Source organism: Pantherophis guttatus, chromosome 16 (genome assembly GCF_059756535.1).
Source record: "Pantherophis guttatus breed Tessera chromosome 16, ASM5975653v1, whole genome shotgun sequence".
Taxonomy (NCBI): domain Eukaryota; kingdom Metazoa; phylum Chordata; class Lepidosauria; order Squamata; family Colubridae; genus Pantherophis; species Pantherophis guttatus.
In genome coordinates, this window is record NC_142078.1 from 12,404,730 (window position 1) to 12,423,984 (window position 19,255).

Below are 19,255 nucleotides of genomic sequence, written 5' to 3' on the forward strand. Positions count from 1 at the left end.
GCTCGAGCTAGCTGGTGGGAGGGGAACGGAATGATCCCTGTTCGGGTAGATGAAGGGGAGGTGTAGGCTGGCTTATCTTTTGCGTGTTGTTGTTTTTTTTGGGTCGATGCCTGGCATTTGTGAGTGTTTTGTGTGTCTCTGTGTTCGCCTGTGGGTGTTTTGTTAGGCATTGGGAGATACGGATAGGTAGGCCGGGACACAGGAACTCTGGGGAGAGGGAAGAATCATGGAGAGATATGACCTAGAACTAAGAGAACCAATTTAGAACTGAGAGGACCAACCTAGAGCTAAGAGAATGAGAGAACCAACCTACAACTAAGAGAATGTGAGAACCAACCTAGACCTAAGAGAACAAAAGAACCAATCTAGAACTAGAGAACCAACCTAGAACTAAAAGAACTAGAGAACCAACCTAGAACTAAGGGAACTAGAGAATCAACCTAGAACTAAGGGAACTAGAGAATCAACCTAGAACTAAAAGAACAAGAGAACCAACCTAGAGCTAAGAGAACGAGAGAACCAACCTAGAACTAAGGGAACTAGAGAATCAACCTAGAACTAAGGGAACTAGAGAATCAACCTAGAACTAAAAGAACAAGAGAACCAACCTAGAGCTAAGAGAACGAGAGAACCAACCTAGAACTAAGGGAACTAGAGAACCAACCTAGAACTAAGGGAACTAAGGAACCAACCTAAAACTAAGGGAACTAGAGAACCAACCTAGAGCTAAGAGAATGAGAGAACCAATTTAGAACTAAGAGAACGAGAGACCCAACCTAGAACTAAGAGAACCAACCTAGAACTAAAAGAACAAGAGAACCAACCTAGAACTAAGGGAACTAGAGAACCAACCTAGAACTAAGGGAACTAGAGAACCAACCTAGAGCTAAGAGAATGAGAGAACCAATTTAGAACTAAGAGAACAAGAGACCCAACCTAGAACTAAGAAAATGAAAGAACCAATCTAGAACTAGAGAACCAACCTAGAACTAAAAGAACAAGAGAACCAACCTAGAACTAAGAGAACTAGAGAACCAATCCAGATCTAAGAGAACTAGAGAACCAACCCAGAACTAAGAGAACTAGAGAACCAACCTAGAACTAAGGGAACTAGAGAACCAACCCAGAACTAAGGGAACTAGAGAACCAACCCAGAACTAAGAGAACTAGATGAACCAACTTAGAACTAAGGGAATTAGAGAACCCGGGAACTCTTGTTCTCTTGTTCTCTTAATTCTAGGTTGCTTCTCTTGTTCTCTTAGTTCTAGGTTGGTTCTTGTTCTCTTGGTTCTAGGTTGGTTCTCTAGTTCCCTTAGTTCTAGGTTGGTTCTCTCGTTCTCTTAGTTCTGGGTTGGTTCTCTCGTTCTCCTAGTTCTAAATTATCTAATCTTATATCTAAGATAAGCCAGCCTACACCTCCCCTTCATCTACCCGAACAGGGATCATTCCCCTCCCACCAGCTAGCTAGCTAGAGCAAAGGGATAACCTAACCAGAGGGGCTCGGAAGTCCTGTTTCCCTTTGCTCAGAGCCCAGGTGAATTCAAATTTTTGCTCCTCCTCCACCACTGAATAAGACGATTAGGAAAGAACCTCAGAAGCTGAAGAGGGAGCTGATTCACTCCTTCCTGTGGCGAGAGAGGCTGATCGAGAGAGACACACGCCGAGCCACAGAAGATGAAAAGGCTGCCAGTTTCTTGGAGCGATGTGAGTAGGTGGGTTTGCCAGCTTGCTGTGTATCTGGGGTGGTGGGGCTGAGCGATCTGGAGAAGACCTGGCCAAGGTGTCTTCCAACTCTTGTAGGGAACCACGATGAGAGTGTTGCGGCTGGCTCTTCCACTGTCTTAACTTAAAAGAGAGGTTGGTGGCAGGAAGACAAGCAGCGTGCCTTGCTTATTGCTAGTAAAAGTCCTGCCTGTTGGGAGGTGCCTTAAATACAACTTGGAAACAGGAGATCTAAACAGAGCTGATGAAAGTCATTAAGGAGAGGACCGATCTAGAATTAAGGAGAAATTTCCAGACAGTTGAGAAGAATTCATCAGGGGAAACAGCTTGCCTCCAGAAATTGTGGGTGCTCCATCACTGGAAGTTTTCAAGAAGAGATGGGACAGCCGTTTGTCTGAAAATTAGGATCCCTCAGTTTTTGAGGGATCTGGACACTTCCCCCCCTTTTTTTTCTGAAGCATGGAAGGGGCTTAATGGGCTGAATGGCTTGAAGATCAAGCTTATGGGGAAGCAACTGAGAATTGTCAGTTGGGGGATGACAATTGGTCTCCCCCTTAACTGTTCCCCCCCCCTTATTAGGCTTAGGCCTAATAGGGCCACTCAGCATAAATTTACAACTTCTGATTGATCTGCAGCCTTATTTGACCATTATTTGACCATCTTGTCCTCCCTGGGTTACCCGGATTATTCGATTATTCTATCATTTATTCCATCCTATGACTACACCTTGCTTTTTTCTGAACTAAGCCTCGGCTATCACTGGTGTGAGAACGGGAGGAGGCACAGACACCGAGAGTCTTGGACTATGGTGGGACGGCCATCTCTCACTTGACCTTATGACTCTGGTTTGGGTCACCTTGAAAGGGCAGCATTTGAGACTTTTTTCCCCACCATTGAATAGACTTATTATAATCACAAGACTTCCCATCGTCATGATAGAACGATGATGTCCCGATGTTCTGATGTCTTTAGCATATTGTCTTCTCTTGAACATCTTTTCCTCCCTTATTTAATCCACCTGTTTTTACCATCTCTAACACCCTTTAATAGAAAATGATCCTTCATCACTCTCAGCTCATTGCTATTCTTTAATGTATTCAACTGCGGAGCTCCTTGCACTGCGAGACTCCCCCCTCTCGCAGGTTTGGCCCTCTCAACTATCGAGGGCCGCCCTTGATGACGGGTTTTGGAACCCCGAGAGGTGGTATGCTAAAAAACGGAAACTCTGGAGTTTTTTAAGTAGATTTTTAGATCCAATTTTAAGGGGATCCGGGAGGAGGGTGGTTTTTAATAATAAAAATGAGACTGGGGGGTCTCTTAAGGATCAGCAGCCATGCCGTTTTGACAGTCCCAGCGGGTTGGGGAGGTTGGGAGTCGTAGGAGATGCTCGGAGGAGGGTGGGACAAGCTATACCTGTGATGGTGGGAAGGGGCAGAAGAAATCGAAGTAGGAGTGGGGAGCATCACACCAGATGCATTCGGATGGTAACTTGCTCCCATACCTCCTGCTCACCCTGCTTTCCTGGGAATATGAGAGCGAGGGACCCTGGTTTCCGTCTGATATATGTGAATGCCAGGTCCGTGATGAATAAAGCTCTCCTCATACGAGATCTTATTGATGAGGAGGGTGCAGACCTGGCCTGTATCACGGAGGCCTGGTTGGGGCAAGAGGGGGGAATCCCTCTCTCTGATTTATGCCCCTCAGGCTTTCGTGTCCTGCACCAGCCGCAACACCAGGGAAGGGGCAGGTGGTGGTGGCAGTAGTTGTTAGAAAAAGTCTGAGTCCTAGGGAGGTCACTGTCCCTCAGATAGGCAGGTGTGAGTCTCTTCTATTGAAGTGGGACCCTGGAGTTCAGTCGGGCTTGTTGGTCACATACCTATCTCCCAGCTATGTTGCCACAGCCCTGCCTGCACTGCTCGATGTCTTGTCTGAGGTGGCACTTGAACTCCCCAGCCTTTTAGTTGTGGGAGATTTTAATCTGCCTTCGGTTGGTGAGTCATCTGAGACAGTCCGGGAGTTCATGGCCTCCATGGCAGCCATAGACCTGACTCAGGTTATTCAGGGCCCAACTCATAGGGGAGGACACACAATCGACCTGGTTTTTCTCTCTGGGCAGTGGATAAATGGTCATGGTAAGGGGGAACTTTCCATCACTCCCCTGTCATGGACTGACCATTCCCTCCTTAGACTAGACTTTCAATCTGCCAACCCCTGCCGCTGGGCGACGGGACCCATAAAATGGTTCCGCCCTAGGCACCTGATGGACCCAGAAAGGTTCTTAAAGGAGCTTGGGACATTCCCCACCTCTCAATCCTGCAATTCAGCTGAGGCTCTGGTGGCATCCTGGGAACGGGTGGCTACCGATGCCTTGGACATTCCTTGGTGCAAAGGAATCGCACCTTTGGGGCCTCTAACCTGACACAGATCCCGGATTGCTCCTTGGTTTTCCATGGAGCTCCGGGAAATGAAACGTCGGAAAAGACGCTTAGAGGAGAGTTGGAGGTCCTCCCGATCTGAATCTGACCGAACACAGTTAAGAACCCATATTAGGTCTTATCTAGTGGCGATGGAAGCGGCAAAACGTCACTACTTCGCCGCCCTCATTGCATCTGCAGAAAACTGCCCAGCGGCCCTGTTTCGTGTGACCCGCTCCCTCCTCAATCAGGGAGCGAGGGAAGACCCTTTGCAGGGCAGAGCTGAGGATTTTGTACAGTTTCTGCATGATAAAATCGCTCAGATCCGGATCGGATTGGACTCTGACTGGGCAGAATCCAATCGGGAGACTAGGGTGGGTCTTGAGAATAATATCTGGATTGAGTTTGACCCTGTTTCTGTCAAGGAAGTGGACAGGATTGTGGGCAAACTTAGTTCCTCCACTTGCTTATTGGACCCTTGTCCCTCCTGGTTGGTTTCGGCTGCCAGAGAGGTGACTAGAGACTGGATCCAGGCAATTGTCAACGCTTCGTTGAGAGAGGGGAACTTCCCCACCTCTCTTAAGGAGGCAGTGGTTCGACCTCTCCTCAAGAAGCCTTCCCTGGATCCAGACTCACTTAATAACTATCGTCCCATCTCCAACCTTCGCTTCATCGCGAAGGTTGTTGAGACTGTAGTGGCTCAACAGCTCCCACAATTCCTGGAGGAAACGGAATACCTTGACCCGTACCAATCAGGCTTCCGACACGGTCACAGCACGGAAACGGCATTGGTCGCTCTGGTGAATGATCTCTGGCGGGCTCGGGATGGGGGTTGTTCCTCCATCCTGGTCCTACTTGACCTCTCAGCGGCTTTTGATACCATCGACCATGGTATCCTACTGCAGCGACTTGTGGGGTTAGGGATGGGAGGCACTGTCTTACAGTGGTTTTCCTCCTACCTCTCGGGTCGCTTTCAGTTTGTATGGGCAGGAGGGCAGAGATCCACCCTGAGGCCCCTTAATTGTGGGGTGCCTCAGGGGTCGGTTCTCTCCCCCCTGCTCTTTAACATCTATATGAAGCCACTGGGTGAGATCATTCGTGGCTTTGGGGTGAGATATCATCAATATGCTGATGATACCCAATTATACATCTCCACCCCAGACCACCCCAGAGATGCCCTTTCCGTGATGTCCCGTTGCCTGGAGGAGGTACGGGCCTGGATGGGCAGAAACAGACTCAAACTCAATCCCTCTAAGACTGAGTGGCTGTGGATGCCGGCATCTCGGGTTTCAGAGGCTCCATCACTTTTGATAGATGGGGAAAAACTTGCACCCGTTGATAGGGCTCGCAACTTGGGTGTCCTCCTGGATGCTCGGCTATCCCTAGAAGACCATCTAATGGCCGTGACCAGGGGGGCCTTCGCACAGGTTCGCTTGGTGCGCCAGTTGCGCCCTTTCCTGGACCGAGATGACCTTCGCACAGTCACTCATACCCTGGTTACTTCCCGCTTGGATTACTGCAATTCCCTCTACATGGGCCTGCCCCTGAGATGCACCCGGAGACTCCAGCTGATCCAGAATGCAGCTGCACGGGTTGTTACGGGAGCCCCTCGTTACTCCCATATAACACCCCTCCTTCATGAGCTGCACTGGTTACCAGTGGTTCTCCGGGTCCGCTTCAAGGTGCTAGTCCTCACCTATAAGGCCCTTCATGACTTAGGTCCGGGATATTTGCATGACCTTCTCCTGCCTGCCTCTCACCGTCCTGTTCGCTCACATAGGGCCGCTCTCCTCAGGGTTTCGACGGTGAGCCAATGTCGCCTTGCTGTGCCCAGGGGTAGGGCGTTCTCTGTGGGTGCTCCCACCCTCTGGAATGAATTGCCTACCGAGCTCCGGACGGCTCCTGATCTCCGCTCCTTCCGTCGGGACTTGAAGACTTGGCTTTTCAAACAAATAGGCTGAGACTGATTCCGAGCTTTATTATTTACTACTAATTAATTATTTGGATTAAATTATGATTTTATTGTATTATTTCTTAACTTGTGTTCGCCGCCCTGAGTCCTTTGGGAGAATGGCAGCATATAAATACATTTAATAAATAAATAAATAATAAAATAGGCTTTCCTGCTTGAGCAGGGGGTTAGACTACAAGACCTCCAAGGCCCCTTCCAATTCCGTTGTTCTCTGTTATCCTATAACAGCAGATCAATTCATTCGTGCACCAGCATGGAGAAAGAGCTGGTTTTAACGTTCAGCTTGTTTTTGTTGGCGTGGCCGCATTTGGGACACAATTAAGCACCTGTTGTGTTGGATGAAGTGAGACGCGGTTACTCCAAAAAAAGGTACTATTGGCCTTTGGGATAGGTTGATATGGCTCTTTTCTTTGGGCGTAAGGAAGCGAGAAAAGGTAAGGAAATGTACTTTGGAACAATCTCTAGTCTAATATGAGTCTTATATATGAGCCAGCCGTGTGCAGCAGCTGCCAAAAAAGCCAATACCGGTTCTAGGCTGCATAAACAGAAGGATAGAATCAACATGAAGTGTTAATACCACTTTATAAGGACTTGTTAAGGCCACACTTGGAATCCTGGATCCTGTTTTGGTCGCCAAGATGTAAAAAAGATGCTGAGACTCTGGAAAGAGTGCAGAGAAGAGCAACAAAGATGATTAGGGGACTGGAGGCTAAAACATACGAAGAACGGTTGCAGGAACTGGGTATGTCTAGTTGATGAAAAGAAGGACTAGGGGAGACAGGATAGCAGGGTTCCAATATCTCAAGGGCTGCCGCAAAAAAAAGGGAGTCAAGCTGTTCTCCAAAGCACCTGAAGGCAGGACAAGAAGAAATGGGTGGAAACTATTCAAGGAGAGAAGCCACTTAGAACTAAGGAGAAATTTCCTGACAGTTGGAACAATTAATCAGTGGAACAACTTGCCTCCAGAAGTTGTGAATGCTCCAACACTGGAAGTTTTTAAGAAGATGTTGGACAACCATTTGTCTGAAGTGGTGTAGGGTCTCCTGCCTAAGAAGAGGGTTGGACTAGAAGACCTCCAAGGTCCCTGCCATCTGTTATTCTGTTTAAGTAAGTGTTTAAGTGGCCTTCCTTTGTCAAATTTATCCATTATACAGATTAAACTGGTGAATTAGCTACTGCTAATAATAGAGTAGCCCTCAACTTTCCTCTCCTCCCCTCTCCTCTCCTTTCCTTCCCTCTTTCCTTCCCTTCTCCCTTCCCTTCCCTCCCTAGCTTTCCTTTCCTATCCGTTTTTCCTTTACTTTCCCTTCCTCATCCATTAATTTCCTTTCCTTCCCCTTCCCCTTCTCCTTCCCTTCTCTTCTTCCTCTCTTCTTTCCTTCCCTTTCCTTCCCCTTTCATCTGTCCTTCCTTTCCTGTCCTCCTCTCCTTTCCTTCCCCTTTCATCTTCCCTTCCCTTCTCCTTTCATCTGTCCTTTCCTTTCTTTCCTTTCCTTTCCTTTCCTTTCCTTTCCTTTCCTTCCCCTTTCCCTTCCCCAAGCCGTTCTAATCCCTGATCTCCCTTTCCCAAGAAAGTTAGCTCTCTGCTAGCTTTTCCATGTCCCCCCTTTGCTAGAATTCACCTCCTACAAAAACTCTTGCTGTTGCTCTTCTGATGGAGGACAATCACAACTGGCTGAGGATCTTCATGAGGACACTAGCAGAGAATGCTCCATCATCCTTTCCACCCCTCATTCTTATTTCCTTTCTCCGTCACCTTTTCCCCCCTTCCTCTTTATTTTTAGTGGGAGATGACTCCACGCCCTGATGTAATCCTAGTTTCCTATCTAGATGGTCAAACCAGGAAGAAGAACTGAAAACCTTTTCCCGAAAGATCAGGAGATCTTCTTGCAAAACGAACAGTAACATGGTGGCATCTCCAGGGATGGGGTTCAAAAATTTTAGCAAGGGGTTCTCTGCCTGGGTACTGGGTGGGCGTGGCCATGGTGGGCGTGGCCTGGTCGACTTCCCGCACCATGGTGGTGTTGGGGCGTTTTTGCCCTCCCCGGGTTCCAGCGGCTTTTCTTGTGCCTCCGGGAGGGCCAAAACAGCTTCCCCAGGCTCTGGAGGCTCTTTAGATGCCGGAAACGGGCCCGTTTCCAGCCTTCCCAAACTTCTGGTATGCCCATTTTTTGCCCTCCCCAATCCTCCGCACGCAGCCTGCACTTACCTGCATCCAAGACCCCCAGCAGCCCACTCCTGGGCATCTCACTCTTGCAAAAAGATTGTCTTGCAAAACAAGCAGTAACATGGTGGCATCTCACTCTTTTCTCTTCCTTTCTCCCCCCCCCACCCCTTCCTTCTTTTCTTCTCATTAGATCAATTGAAATGAAATACTGAACAATCAACTGCAGGAGCTTTCGGAATGTCCATCTGCGGCAGAAAAAACAGCTCGCCCCCTCGAATTTGCAGCTTCCTTTTCGTCTTTACGTTGTTCCTTGTGTCGTATTATTGGAAGAAGAGCCAAAGCTGGGATCCGTTGAACGAAAATGTCAAGGAAGGGAAATGGCCTGGCAGTTTTTGCAAAGGCCGGCTCGCCAACGGTACAATCACCCCACTCCAGGATAAACACAGTTTTATCATCACCCCTTATTCTGACAAGCGACAGGAAAATCTCATCCGGGTCCTGAGCATTATCCACCATCAAAAAGTCAGCAAGATTTACTGCATCTTTTGCTGCGAGAACAGCCAGATGATTGAGGTCGTACAAGGAGAAATCGATGTCCACAAAGACCGCTTCGGTTTCCCATACAGCACCGCAGATCTGCTTTGTCTTCAGCCGGAAGACTGCGAAGCTCACTTCATTTCTGTCCACCCCGGGAATCCCAACCTGGAATTGACCCACCTGCCCCTATTTCCCATCCGAAACCTCTATCCAGAGGAGCCCTCTGTGGACTTCACGATCTGCATGTCTACCATGTTTGGGAAATACAACAACGTCTTGCAGTTCGTACAGTCCCTGGAGTTGTACAGGCTTCTGGGGGCCCAAAGAGTGATGATATACAAGAACAGTTGCAGCCCCCTCATGGACAAAGTTCTCGACTATTACATCTCCCAAGGCATCGTGGAAATTATTCCTTGGCCCATCGATTTGTACCTGAACATTTCGACCCGCTGGCATTACTCCATGGAAGGGAAAGATTTGGGCTACTATGGGCAAATCGCAGCCTTGAACGACTGTGTTTACTACAACATGTTTAAAAGCAAATATGTCTTGCTGATTGACCCCGATGAAGTTATTCTTCCCTTGAAGGATGCAGACTGGAAGTCCCTAATGGAAAGATTGGAAAAGGAACATCCAGGAGTTGGGATTTTCCGTTTCGAAAACCAGAATTTCCGTCACACCGTGTTCTCCGAGACTCCTTTCAACTTTTCATCCTGGACAACGGTGCCGGGGTTTAACGTCTTTGAACACATCCACAAGGAACCTAAAGACGTTCGCAGCTTCAATGCCATGAAAATGATTCTGGATCCAACCAAAGTCATTCAGACCTCGGTCCATTCTGTTCTCAAGATGTATGGAGGCTCCCTTGAAGTCCCCAATGATCTCGCCTTTAACCTCCACTGCAGGAGCCCCATACGCAGGAACTTGCCCGATAGCGCTTTGATTCGAGACCCAGTCTTCTGGAGATACAACAAAACTTTGATCCCCAGAGTGAACGATGTCTTATTTAAATCCGAGATTTTAGGAGCCGGTGACCCAGCACAAAAGCAAAAAAGTTGAAGCCTTAGTAAATTGCATCAGTGTGTGTCTGTGCATGGTTGTGTGTGTGTGTACATTCACATCTATATTGTCAAGTGTGAACAAGTAGATTCACACATGAAAAGTGGATAGGAATCATCTCAGTCTTACCCAGGGTAAGGCTAGATAAGGTTCAATGGGAGAGTTCACCTGCTTGTGTCTGTATAGGGATTCCAGACTAATTCCCTGCTTGACTCTGCCCCCAGCTAGGCCAGTCTCTCTCCAACATACACACAGACAACTATGCACAGAAACAGTTGTTAAATTAGCAACCCGGTTATTAAGTGAATCCGGCTTTCCCTATTGACCTTGCATTTAAGTAGCAATTGGTGTGTGTGTTTTTCTGGTAGATGGTGCGTCCTAGGGAGCCGTTGGGTTTTTTGTAGATTAGGACCTCCAGAAAGGAGAGTTGGTTGTTAGCTTCTATTTCTATAGTAAATTGTATGTTGGGGTGTAGGCTGTTGAGATGTGTGAGGAAGTTGGCCAGTTTTTCCTTTCCGTGTGGCCAAATTACGAAAGTCTCATCTACATATGTAAGACAGAGTTTGGGTTTGTGTTCAGATTTATCTAAAACGTTGATTTCAAAGTGTTTCATGTATAGGTTTGCGATGACGGGTGAGAGAGGTGATCATATAGGTGCTCCTTCTATCTGTTTGTATCTTTGTCCATTGTAGATGAAGTATGTGTTGGTTAGGCAGTGGTTGGTCAGATCTAGGATGTGCTTAGGGGTGTTGTATTTGTTTTGGATAGCTGTCAAGGCTTCTTTAATAGATACTTGGGTGAAGAGGGATATGACATCGAAGCTCACGAGTCGGTCGCTGAGTTGTAGGTTTTGTTTCTTTATTGTTTCTATGAAGTGGAATGAGTTTTGTATATGTGAAGTGATGGATTCTGCGTAGGGCTGAAGTTATTTGGCAAGAAATTTGGCAAGATTCTGTAGAGGTGAGCCTATGGAGCTGACTATGGGTCTGAGTGGTGTTCCTTCTTTGTGTATCTAGGGGAGGCCATAGAGCTTGGGGCATCTGGATGATTTCTCTCTGGCGATGATTCTTTGCTGGATCTCTTCACTGATGGGAGAGGTTTTTATTTTGGATTTGGTGGGACAATCTAGAACTAGGAGAATGATAGAACCAACCTAGAACTAAGAGAACAAGAGAACCAACTTAACGGTGAGAGCAGTCAACTAATGGATCAGCTTGCCTTCAGAAGTTATGGGTGCTCCATCACTGGAGGTTGTGAAGAAGAGATTGGAAGAAGGGATTGTATGTCTGGAATGGTTTAGGGTCTCCTGCTTGAGCAGGGAGCTGGACTAGAAGACCTCCAAGGTCCCTTCTGCCTCTGTTACTCTGTTATTCTGAATTGGGGAGGGGGGATATGAGTCTTGGGGGGACCTAAGGGACCCAATGAGGCACAGGGGTAGATAAGATGGGTAGCTGGGCTCGGAGACACCCAGAGAAGGATCCCAGTGTCTGGTCCTAAGCAATCACCTACAGGACGAAGTAAGCCGATCCATAATCACCTGGACTCTGTTGCTGTTTTGGAACGCCAGGTTAAGTGTGTCAAAGTAAGTGTAAAAACTCTGCCCTAAACCACAAACTAAGAACATGCACCAGGGTGCCAGCCTGGCCTGAATAATTGAGATGTGGGTGGTCTTGCGGAAGGGGGCGATTGACTCTCTGGGCTCTCAAAAAACATCAGGCTGTTTAAGAGACGACGTAACGCACAACAAAGCCCCCATCATTGGAATGTGGCATGACACCATCCTTTTTTTTCTTGGCACAGAGCCAAGCGAATGGGCCAGAAACTTAGGGTTTCCCTAGAAAAAAAAAGAGACGACGTAATGTCCAACAGAAGATGACATCATTGGAATATGGCATTACGTCGCCACCTTTTCCCCCCCTGGTCCCTGGCTGGCACGGAGTCAACCAAAAACCCTAGAACCCTTGGATTTAGCCAGGACTAAAAGATGACGTAATGCCCAAGAAAGACGACCTCATTGGAGTGGGGCATTACGTCACCCTTTTCTTTCCCTGGTCACCAGGTGGTAAATGCCAGGCAGGAGCCAGGCTACCTGGTGGCCAAGGCAAGGCAAGGGGAAGGCATGGTGATGTTTCCCTGGCACACAGGGGCCCTTGATGGGACCTGGCCCTGTGCCTGTACTGTATAGCTTTACCATTGATCAACAATTCTCTTTACCTTCCCAGATCAGAACAATTTGTTCCCTATGACTATCCTTAAGTGTTCTACCTTATGATTCTTGACGAATGTGTCTTTTCTTTTATGTACACTGAGAGCATATGCAACAAGACAAATTCCTTGCGTGTCCAATCACCCTTGACCAATAAAGAATTCTATTCTATCGGAACAAAGGAGGAGAAAAGAAACAAACACCCGAGCCATTTATTTATTTATTTTTACATTAAAGTTTTTGCTTTATTTAGTGAAACAGTTATTATCAATGTAACAAGCTGAAAAATGCAGCAATCCGATAAGAAGGCTGAGGTAACAAAATACTTTGCCAGAAGAAGAAGAAAAAAAACAAAAGAAAAATTTAAAAAAAGACTTCCCCAGGAGGGTGAAAAAACGTCCGTAGTTTTATCCGGAATTAAATTAAAATAGTGCAACTAGGTCTCACTGAGGAAATTGACAAATTGTCGTTGTGGAAATCGACGGACGGGGACCGTTTTTTCCCCCCAAAAGTGGCTAAACGGCGGTCAGTCCCAAAAGAGCGACTTGTCCCGGGCTGGACAGGGTAGGTCAGGTTTCAAAGGCAAAAATAAAAATAAAAATAAAATAACCTCCCTTGGAGCACAGACATGTCCACACATGCGCGCCCATCTCCATTCCTTCAACCGAAGGCAACTTCGACCTCAACCCGTTTCGCTTTACCCGGGCTGCCAAGACGACGTCTCCGGTTGAAGGAGCTTCAACAGAGATGGGTGTATGTGTGTGAAAGTACTCTTTTCACACATGCGGTAGTAGCCATATAGTACCTCCTCAGTGGATCTCGCCACTTGTCCTTTCCCTCTTGTGATGCCCATCTCATCGAACGCCAGCTCGGAAGGTCCTTTCCCAAAGTGGAAATCTTCACATTTATCGAGCTTTGGCCCTACCCATCGTTGGATAGAGATGGGGGGGGGTTTGGATGAAGAGGGCTTTTCTGGGGGAGACTCAATAGTACCAATATGCACCTGCTTAATTCACAGTCAACGATGCACAATAAAAAAACGTGTTTTTTTTAAAAAAAAGCTATAGAATCCTCATGCTTTTCATAGGACAATTACCATTTAAACGTGGATTATGCTAAGAAGGAGAAGGAGAAGGAGAAGAAGAGGGGAGGAGGAGGAGGGGGAGGAGGAGGAGGAGGAGGAGGAAGAGGAGGAAGAGGAGGAGAAGAAGAAAGAAGAAGACACTGTTCTATTACTCATTTATTTCACATTTTTCAAACCACCCTGCTGCCTGTATTGCTGAACGAAGCACCATGTCACTCAGTCTTTACTGTACATTTTTCTCCGGGCTGTGAGCCACAGTGCTTACTTAATATTGTTCTACCAAAGTCAAAAAAAAAAAAAATGTGGCAGGCTTTCCTTTTGCAACACTGGTTCTTTTTTTTCTTTCGTTAACAATGGAGAGGGTTGTCTACTTGGGCACACCAAAACAAGCGCATTTTCCAATGTCATTTAAAAAGAAAAAAAAAAAAAACTAGCAATTTCCAGTCCTGAAAACTTTTCACAGGAAGGTGACGAACGAAAATGACGGAGGTTGTTGGGAAAGGAGCTATACTTGTACTACCTCCTTTTTAAGACAGGGATATTTTTAGAGTGTGTGGGGGGGGGGTTTCCTCCCCTTCCTAGTTCTCACCCAGTAAATCAATAATTTTTTTTTTTGTTCTGAAAGCAATTGACAATCAAATCCTGAACTTCGTTTCTGGAACTCTGACTAACTTAAAATTCAGCACACGTACAATTTCATAGATTTGCTTAGTCTTTGCATGGTTGGGGGGTGGGGGGCAACACAGGAAACTACTATCGCGTCCTTTCAAAAGGATTTCATTAAAAAGCACCTCTTTTCGTGACTTAAAATGATGTCTGGCTTGAGCTGCTGCCATTAGTCATTTAACTTTAATTAACGTCCTCATCACCAAGTCAGACCAGAAACTTTTATGAATGGGGTTAATTTTATTGCACTAGTCCAATCTTTGATGTAAATAGGAATTCATTCCGGGCAATTAAAAACTTGAAATTTTTTTTCCCAAAAAAATGCTGCATTGCATTTGAATGCTGGTGTCACATCCTTTGAGCAGCTTGCTAACAATCCCATCAGTCTCAACCCTCTGTTATATATATATATATATATATATATATATATATATATATATATATATATATATATATATAAAAACATGATTCCCTTTTGTTGCAAATCAGTTTTTCATAACGGAGAAAAGTATTTCAAAAAACATTTTGGTTCCTGGGCAGCATTTTTCCTGACCGCGGTGTAAAGCGTTTTCTTCTCCTGGCACCAAAAAGGCTCGATTTTCAAAAAGTGGAAGCAACACCATTTTTAGACATGGAATTTCATCCTGAAACTCCTCCTGGTGTCCGTTTTTGCATTTGGTTTAAAAAAAAAAATTGGGCTTCAAAAAACATTTTTTTCCTGGGCAGCATTTTTCTGACGTGGAGTCGCGCGTTTTCTTCCCCAGGCACCAAAAAGGCTCGATTTTTAAAAAGTGGGAGCAACACCATTTTTAGACATGGAATTTCATCCCAAAACTCATCCTTGGGTCCGTTTTTGCATTTGGTTTTAAAAAACAAATTGGGCTTCAAAAAACATTTTTTTCCTGGGCAGCATTTTTCTGACCGCGGAGTCACGCGTTTTCTTCCCCAGGCACCAAAAAGGCTCGATTTTTAAAAAATGGGAGCAACACCATTTTTAGACATGGAATTTCATCCCAAAACTCATCCTGGGGTCCGTTTTTGCATTTGGTTTTAAAAAACAAATTGGGCTTCAAAAAACATTTTTTTCCTGGAAAGCATTTTTCTGACCGCGGAGTCACGCGTTTTCTTCTCCTGGCACCAAAAAGGCTCGATTTTTAAAAAGTGGGAGCAACACCATTTTTAGACATGGAATTTCATCCCAAAACTCATCCTTGGGTCCGTTTTTGCATTTGGTTTTAAAAAACAAATTGGGCTTCAAAAAACATTTTTTTTCCTGGGCAGCATTTTTCTGACCGCGGAGTCACGCGTTTTCTTCCCCAGGCACCAAAAAGGCTCGATTTTTAAAAAGTGGGACCAACACCATTTTTAGACATGGAATTTCATCCCAAAACTCATCCTGGGGTCCGTTTTTTGAAGCCAAATTTTTTTTTTGAAACCAAATGAAAAAACGGACACCAGGATGAGTTTCAGGATTAAATTCCATGTCTAAAAATGGTGTTGCTTCAACTTTTTAAAAATCAAGCCTTTTTGGTGCCAGGAGAAGAAAAGGCTTTACTCCACGGTCGGGAAAAATCCTGCCCAGGAACCAAAATGTTTTTTGAAGCCAAATTTTTTTTTTGAAACCAAATACAGAAACGGACACCAGGATGAGTTTCCTGATGAAATTCCATGTCTAAAAATGGTGTTGCTTCAACTTTTTAAAAATCAAGCCTTTTTGGTGCCAGGAGAAGAAAAGGCTTTACTCCACGGTCAGGAAAAATCCTGCCCAGGAACCAAAATGTTTTTTGAAGCCAAATTTTTTTTTTGAAACCAAATACAAAAATGGACACCAGGATGAGTTTCCTGATGAAATTCCATGTCTAAAAATGGTGTTGCTTCAACTTTTTAAAAATCAAGCCTTTTTGGTGCCAGGAGAAGAAAAGGCTTTACTCCGCGGTCAGGAAAAATCCTGCCCAGGAACCAAAATGTTTTTTGAAGCCAAATTTTTTTTTTTGAAACCAAATGCAAAAACGGACAACAGGATGAGTTTCCTGATGAAATTCCATGTCTAAAAATGGTGTTGCTTCAACTTTTTAAAAATCGAGCCTTTTTGGTGCCAGGAGAAGAAAAGGCTTTACTCCACGGTCAGGAAAAATCCTGCCCAGGAACCAAAATGTTTTATGAAGCCAAATTTTTTTTTTGAAACGAAATGCAAAAACGGACACCAGGATGAGTTTCCTGATGAAATTCCATGTCTAAAAATGGTGTTGCTTCAACTTTTTAAAAATCAAGCCTTTTTGGTGCCAGGAGAAGAAAAGGCTTTACTCCACGGTCAGGAAAAATCCTGCCCAGGAACCAAAATGTTTTATGAAGCCAAATTTTTTTTTTGAAACGAAATGCAAAAACGGACACCAGGATGAGTTTCAGGATGAAATTCCATGTCTAAAAATGGTGTTGCTTCAACTTTTTAAAAATCAAGCCTTTTTGGTGCCAGGAGAAGAAAAGGCTTTACTCCACGGTCAGGAAAAATCCTGCCCAGGAACCAAAATGTTTTTTGAAGCCAAATTTTTTTTTTGAAACCAAATACAAAAACGGACACCAGGATGAGTTTCCTGATGAAATTCCATGTCTAAAAATGGTGTTCCTTCATCTTTTTAAAAATCGAGCCTTTTTGGTGCCAGGAGAAGAAAAGGCTTTACTCCACGGTCAGGAAAAATCCTGCCCAGGAACCAAAATGTTTTTTGAAGCCAAATTTTTTTTTTGAAACCAAATGCAAAAACGGACACCAGGATGAGTTTCCTGATGAAATTCCATGTCTAAAAATGGTGTTGCTTCAACTTTTTAAAAATCAAGCCTTTTTGGTGCCAGGAGAAGAAAAGGCTTTACTCCGCGGTCAGGAAAAATGCTGCCCAGGAACCAAAATGTTTTTTGAAGCCAAATTTTTTTTTTGAAACCAAATGCAAAAACGGACACCAGGATGAGTTTCCTGATGAAATTCCATGTCTAAAAATGGTGTTGCTTCAACTTTTTAAAAATCAAGCCTTTTTCGTGCCAGGAGAAGAAAAGGCTTTACTCCACGGTCAGGAAAAATCCTGCCCAGGAACCAAAATGTTTTTTGAAGCCAAATTTTTTTTTTGAAACCAAATGCAAAAACGGACACCAGGATGAGTTTCCTGATGAAATTCCATGTCTAAAAATGGTGTTGCTTCAACTTTTTAAAAATCAAGCCTTTTTGGTGCCAGGAGAAGAAAAGGCTTTACTCCACGGTCAGGAAAAATCCTGCCCAGGAACCAAAATGTTTTTTGAAGCCAAATTTTTTTTTTCAAACCAAATGCAAAAACGGACACCAGGATGAGTTTCAGGATGAAATTCCATGTCTAAAAATGGTGTTGCTTCAACTTTTTAAAAATCAAGCCTTTTTGGTGCCAGGAGAAGAAAAGGCTTTACTCCACGGTCAGGAAAAATCCTGCCCAGGAACCAAAATGTTTTTTGAAGCCAAATTTTTTTTTTGAAACCAAATACAAAAACGGACACCAGGATGAGTTTCCTGATGAAATTCCATGTCTAAAAATGGTGTTGCTTCAACTTTTTAAAAATCAAGCCTTTTTGGTGCCAGGAGAAGAAAAGGCTTTACTCCACGGTCAGGAAAAATCCTGCCCAGGAACCAAAATGTTTTTTGAAGCCAAATTTTTTTTTTGAAACCAAATGCAAAAACGGACACCAGGATGAGTTTCCTGATGAAATTCCATGTCTAAAAATGGTGTTGCTTCAACTTTTTAAAAATCAAGCCTTTTTGGTGCCAGGAGAAGAAAAGGCTTTACTCCACGGTCAGGAAAAATCCTGCCCAGGAACCAAAATGTTTTTTGAAGCCAAATTTTTTTTTTGAAACCAAATGCAAAAACGGACACCAGGATGAGTTTCAGGATGAAATTCCATGTCTAAAAATGGTGTTGCTTCAACTTTTTAAAAATCAAGCCTTTTTGGTGCCAGGAGAAGAAAAGGCTTTACTCCACGGTCAGGAAAAATCCTGCCCAGGAACCAAAATGTTTTTTGAAGCCAAATTTTTTTTTTTGAAACCAAATGCAAAAACGGACACCAGGATGAGTTTCCTGATGAAATTCCATGTCTAAAAATGGTGTTGCTTCAACTTTTTAAAAATCAAGCCTTTTTGGTGCCAGGAGAAGAAAAGGCTTTACTCCACGGTCAGGAAAAATCCTGCCCAGGAACCAAAATGTTTTTTGAAGCCAAATTTTTTTTTTGAAACCAAATGCAAAAACGGACACCAGGATGAGTTTCCTGATGAAATTCCATGTCTAAAAATGGTGTTGCTTCAACTTTTTAAAAATCAAGCCTTTTTGGTGCCAGGAGAAGAAAAGGCTTTACTCCGCGGTCAGGAAAAATGCTGCCCAGGAACCAAAATGTTTTTTGAAGCCAAATTTTTTTTCTTGAAACCAAATGAAAAAACGGACACCAGGATGAGTTTCAGGATGAAATTCCATGTCTAAAAATGGTGTTGCTTCAACTTTTTAAAAATCAAGCCTTTTTGGTGCCAGGAGAAGAAAAGGCTTTACTCCACGGTCAGGAAAAATCCTGCCCAGGAACCAAAATGTTTTTTGAAGCCAAATTATTTTTTTGAAACCAAATGCAAAAACGGACACCAGGATGAGTTTCCTGATGAAATTCCATGTCTAAAAATGGTGTTGCTTCAACTTTTTAAAAATCAAGCCTTTTTGGTGCCAGGAGAAGAAAAGGCTTTACTCCACGGTCAGGAAAAATCCTGCCCAGGAACCAAAATGTTTTTTGAAGCCAAATTTTTTTTTTTGAAACCAAATGCAAAAACGGACACCAGGATGAGTTTCAGGATGAAATTCCATGTCTAAAAATGGTGTTGCTTCAACTTTTTAAAAATCAAGCCTTTTTGGTGCCAGGAGAAGAAAAGGCTTTACTCCACGGTCAGGAAAAATCCTGCCCAGGAACCAAAATGTTTTTTGAAGCCAAATTTTTTTTTGAAACCAAATACAAAAACGGACACCAGGATGAGTTTCAGGATGAAATTCCATGTCTAAAAATGGTGTTGCTTCAACTTTTTAAAAAACAAGCCTTTTTGGTGCCAGGAGAAGAAAAGGCTTTACTCCATGGTCAGGAAAAATCCTGCCCAGGAACCAAAATGTTTTTTGAAGCCAAATTTTTTTTTTGAAACCAAATGCAAAAACGGACACCAGGATGAGTTTCAGGATGAAATTCCATGTCTAAAAATGGTGTTGCTTCAACTTTTTAAAAATCAAGCCTTTTTGGTGCCAGGAGAAGAAAAGGCTTTACTCCACGGTCAGGAAAAATCCTGCCCAGGAACCAAAATGTTTTTTGAAGCCAAATTATTTTTTTGAAACCAAATGCAAAAACGGACACCAGGATGAGTTTCCTGATGAAATTCCATGTCTAAAAATGGTGT

At 44.3% G+C, this 19,255-nt stretch overlaps 1 protein-coding gene across 2 annotated transcripts; it reads left to right on the top strand.

Annotated features, from left to right (window-relative positions):
- Nucleotides 1–109: 109 nt before the first annotated feature.
- On the top strand, nucleotides 110–12,686 carry LOC117665087 (beta-1,4-galactosyltransferase galt-1-like). 2 transcript variants are annotated; one of them, XM_034416603.3, is made up of 2 exons: nucleotides 110–1,712; nucleotides 8,466–12,686. In XM_034416603.3, the coding sequence occupies exon 2, from the start codon at nucleotides 8,513–8,515 to the stop codon at nucleotides 9,869–9,871; it is 1,359 nt and encodes a 452-aa protein (XP_034272494.2). In that variant the 5' UTR covers nucleotides 110–1,712; nucleotides 8,466–8,512; the 3' UTR covers nucleotides 9,872–12,686. The 2 variants fall into 2 exon arrangements, with proteins under 2 accessions (XP_034272494.2, XP_034272493.2); XM_034416602.3 differs by having other exon boundaries at nucleotides 110–1,704.
- The last annotated feature ends 6,569 nt before the right edge of the window (nucleotides 12,687–19,255 follow it).

Excerpts from the sequence above, each read along its gene's own strand:
- LOC117665087 (XM_034416603.3), top strand. The coding sequence starts at position 8,513 with ATGTCCATCTGCGGCAGAAAAAACAGCTCGCCCCCTCGAATTTGCAGC.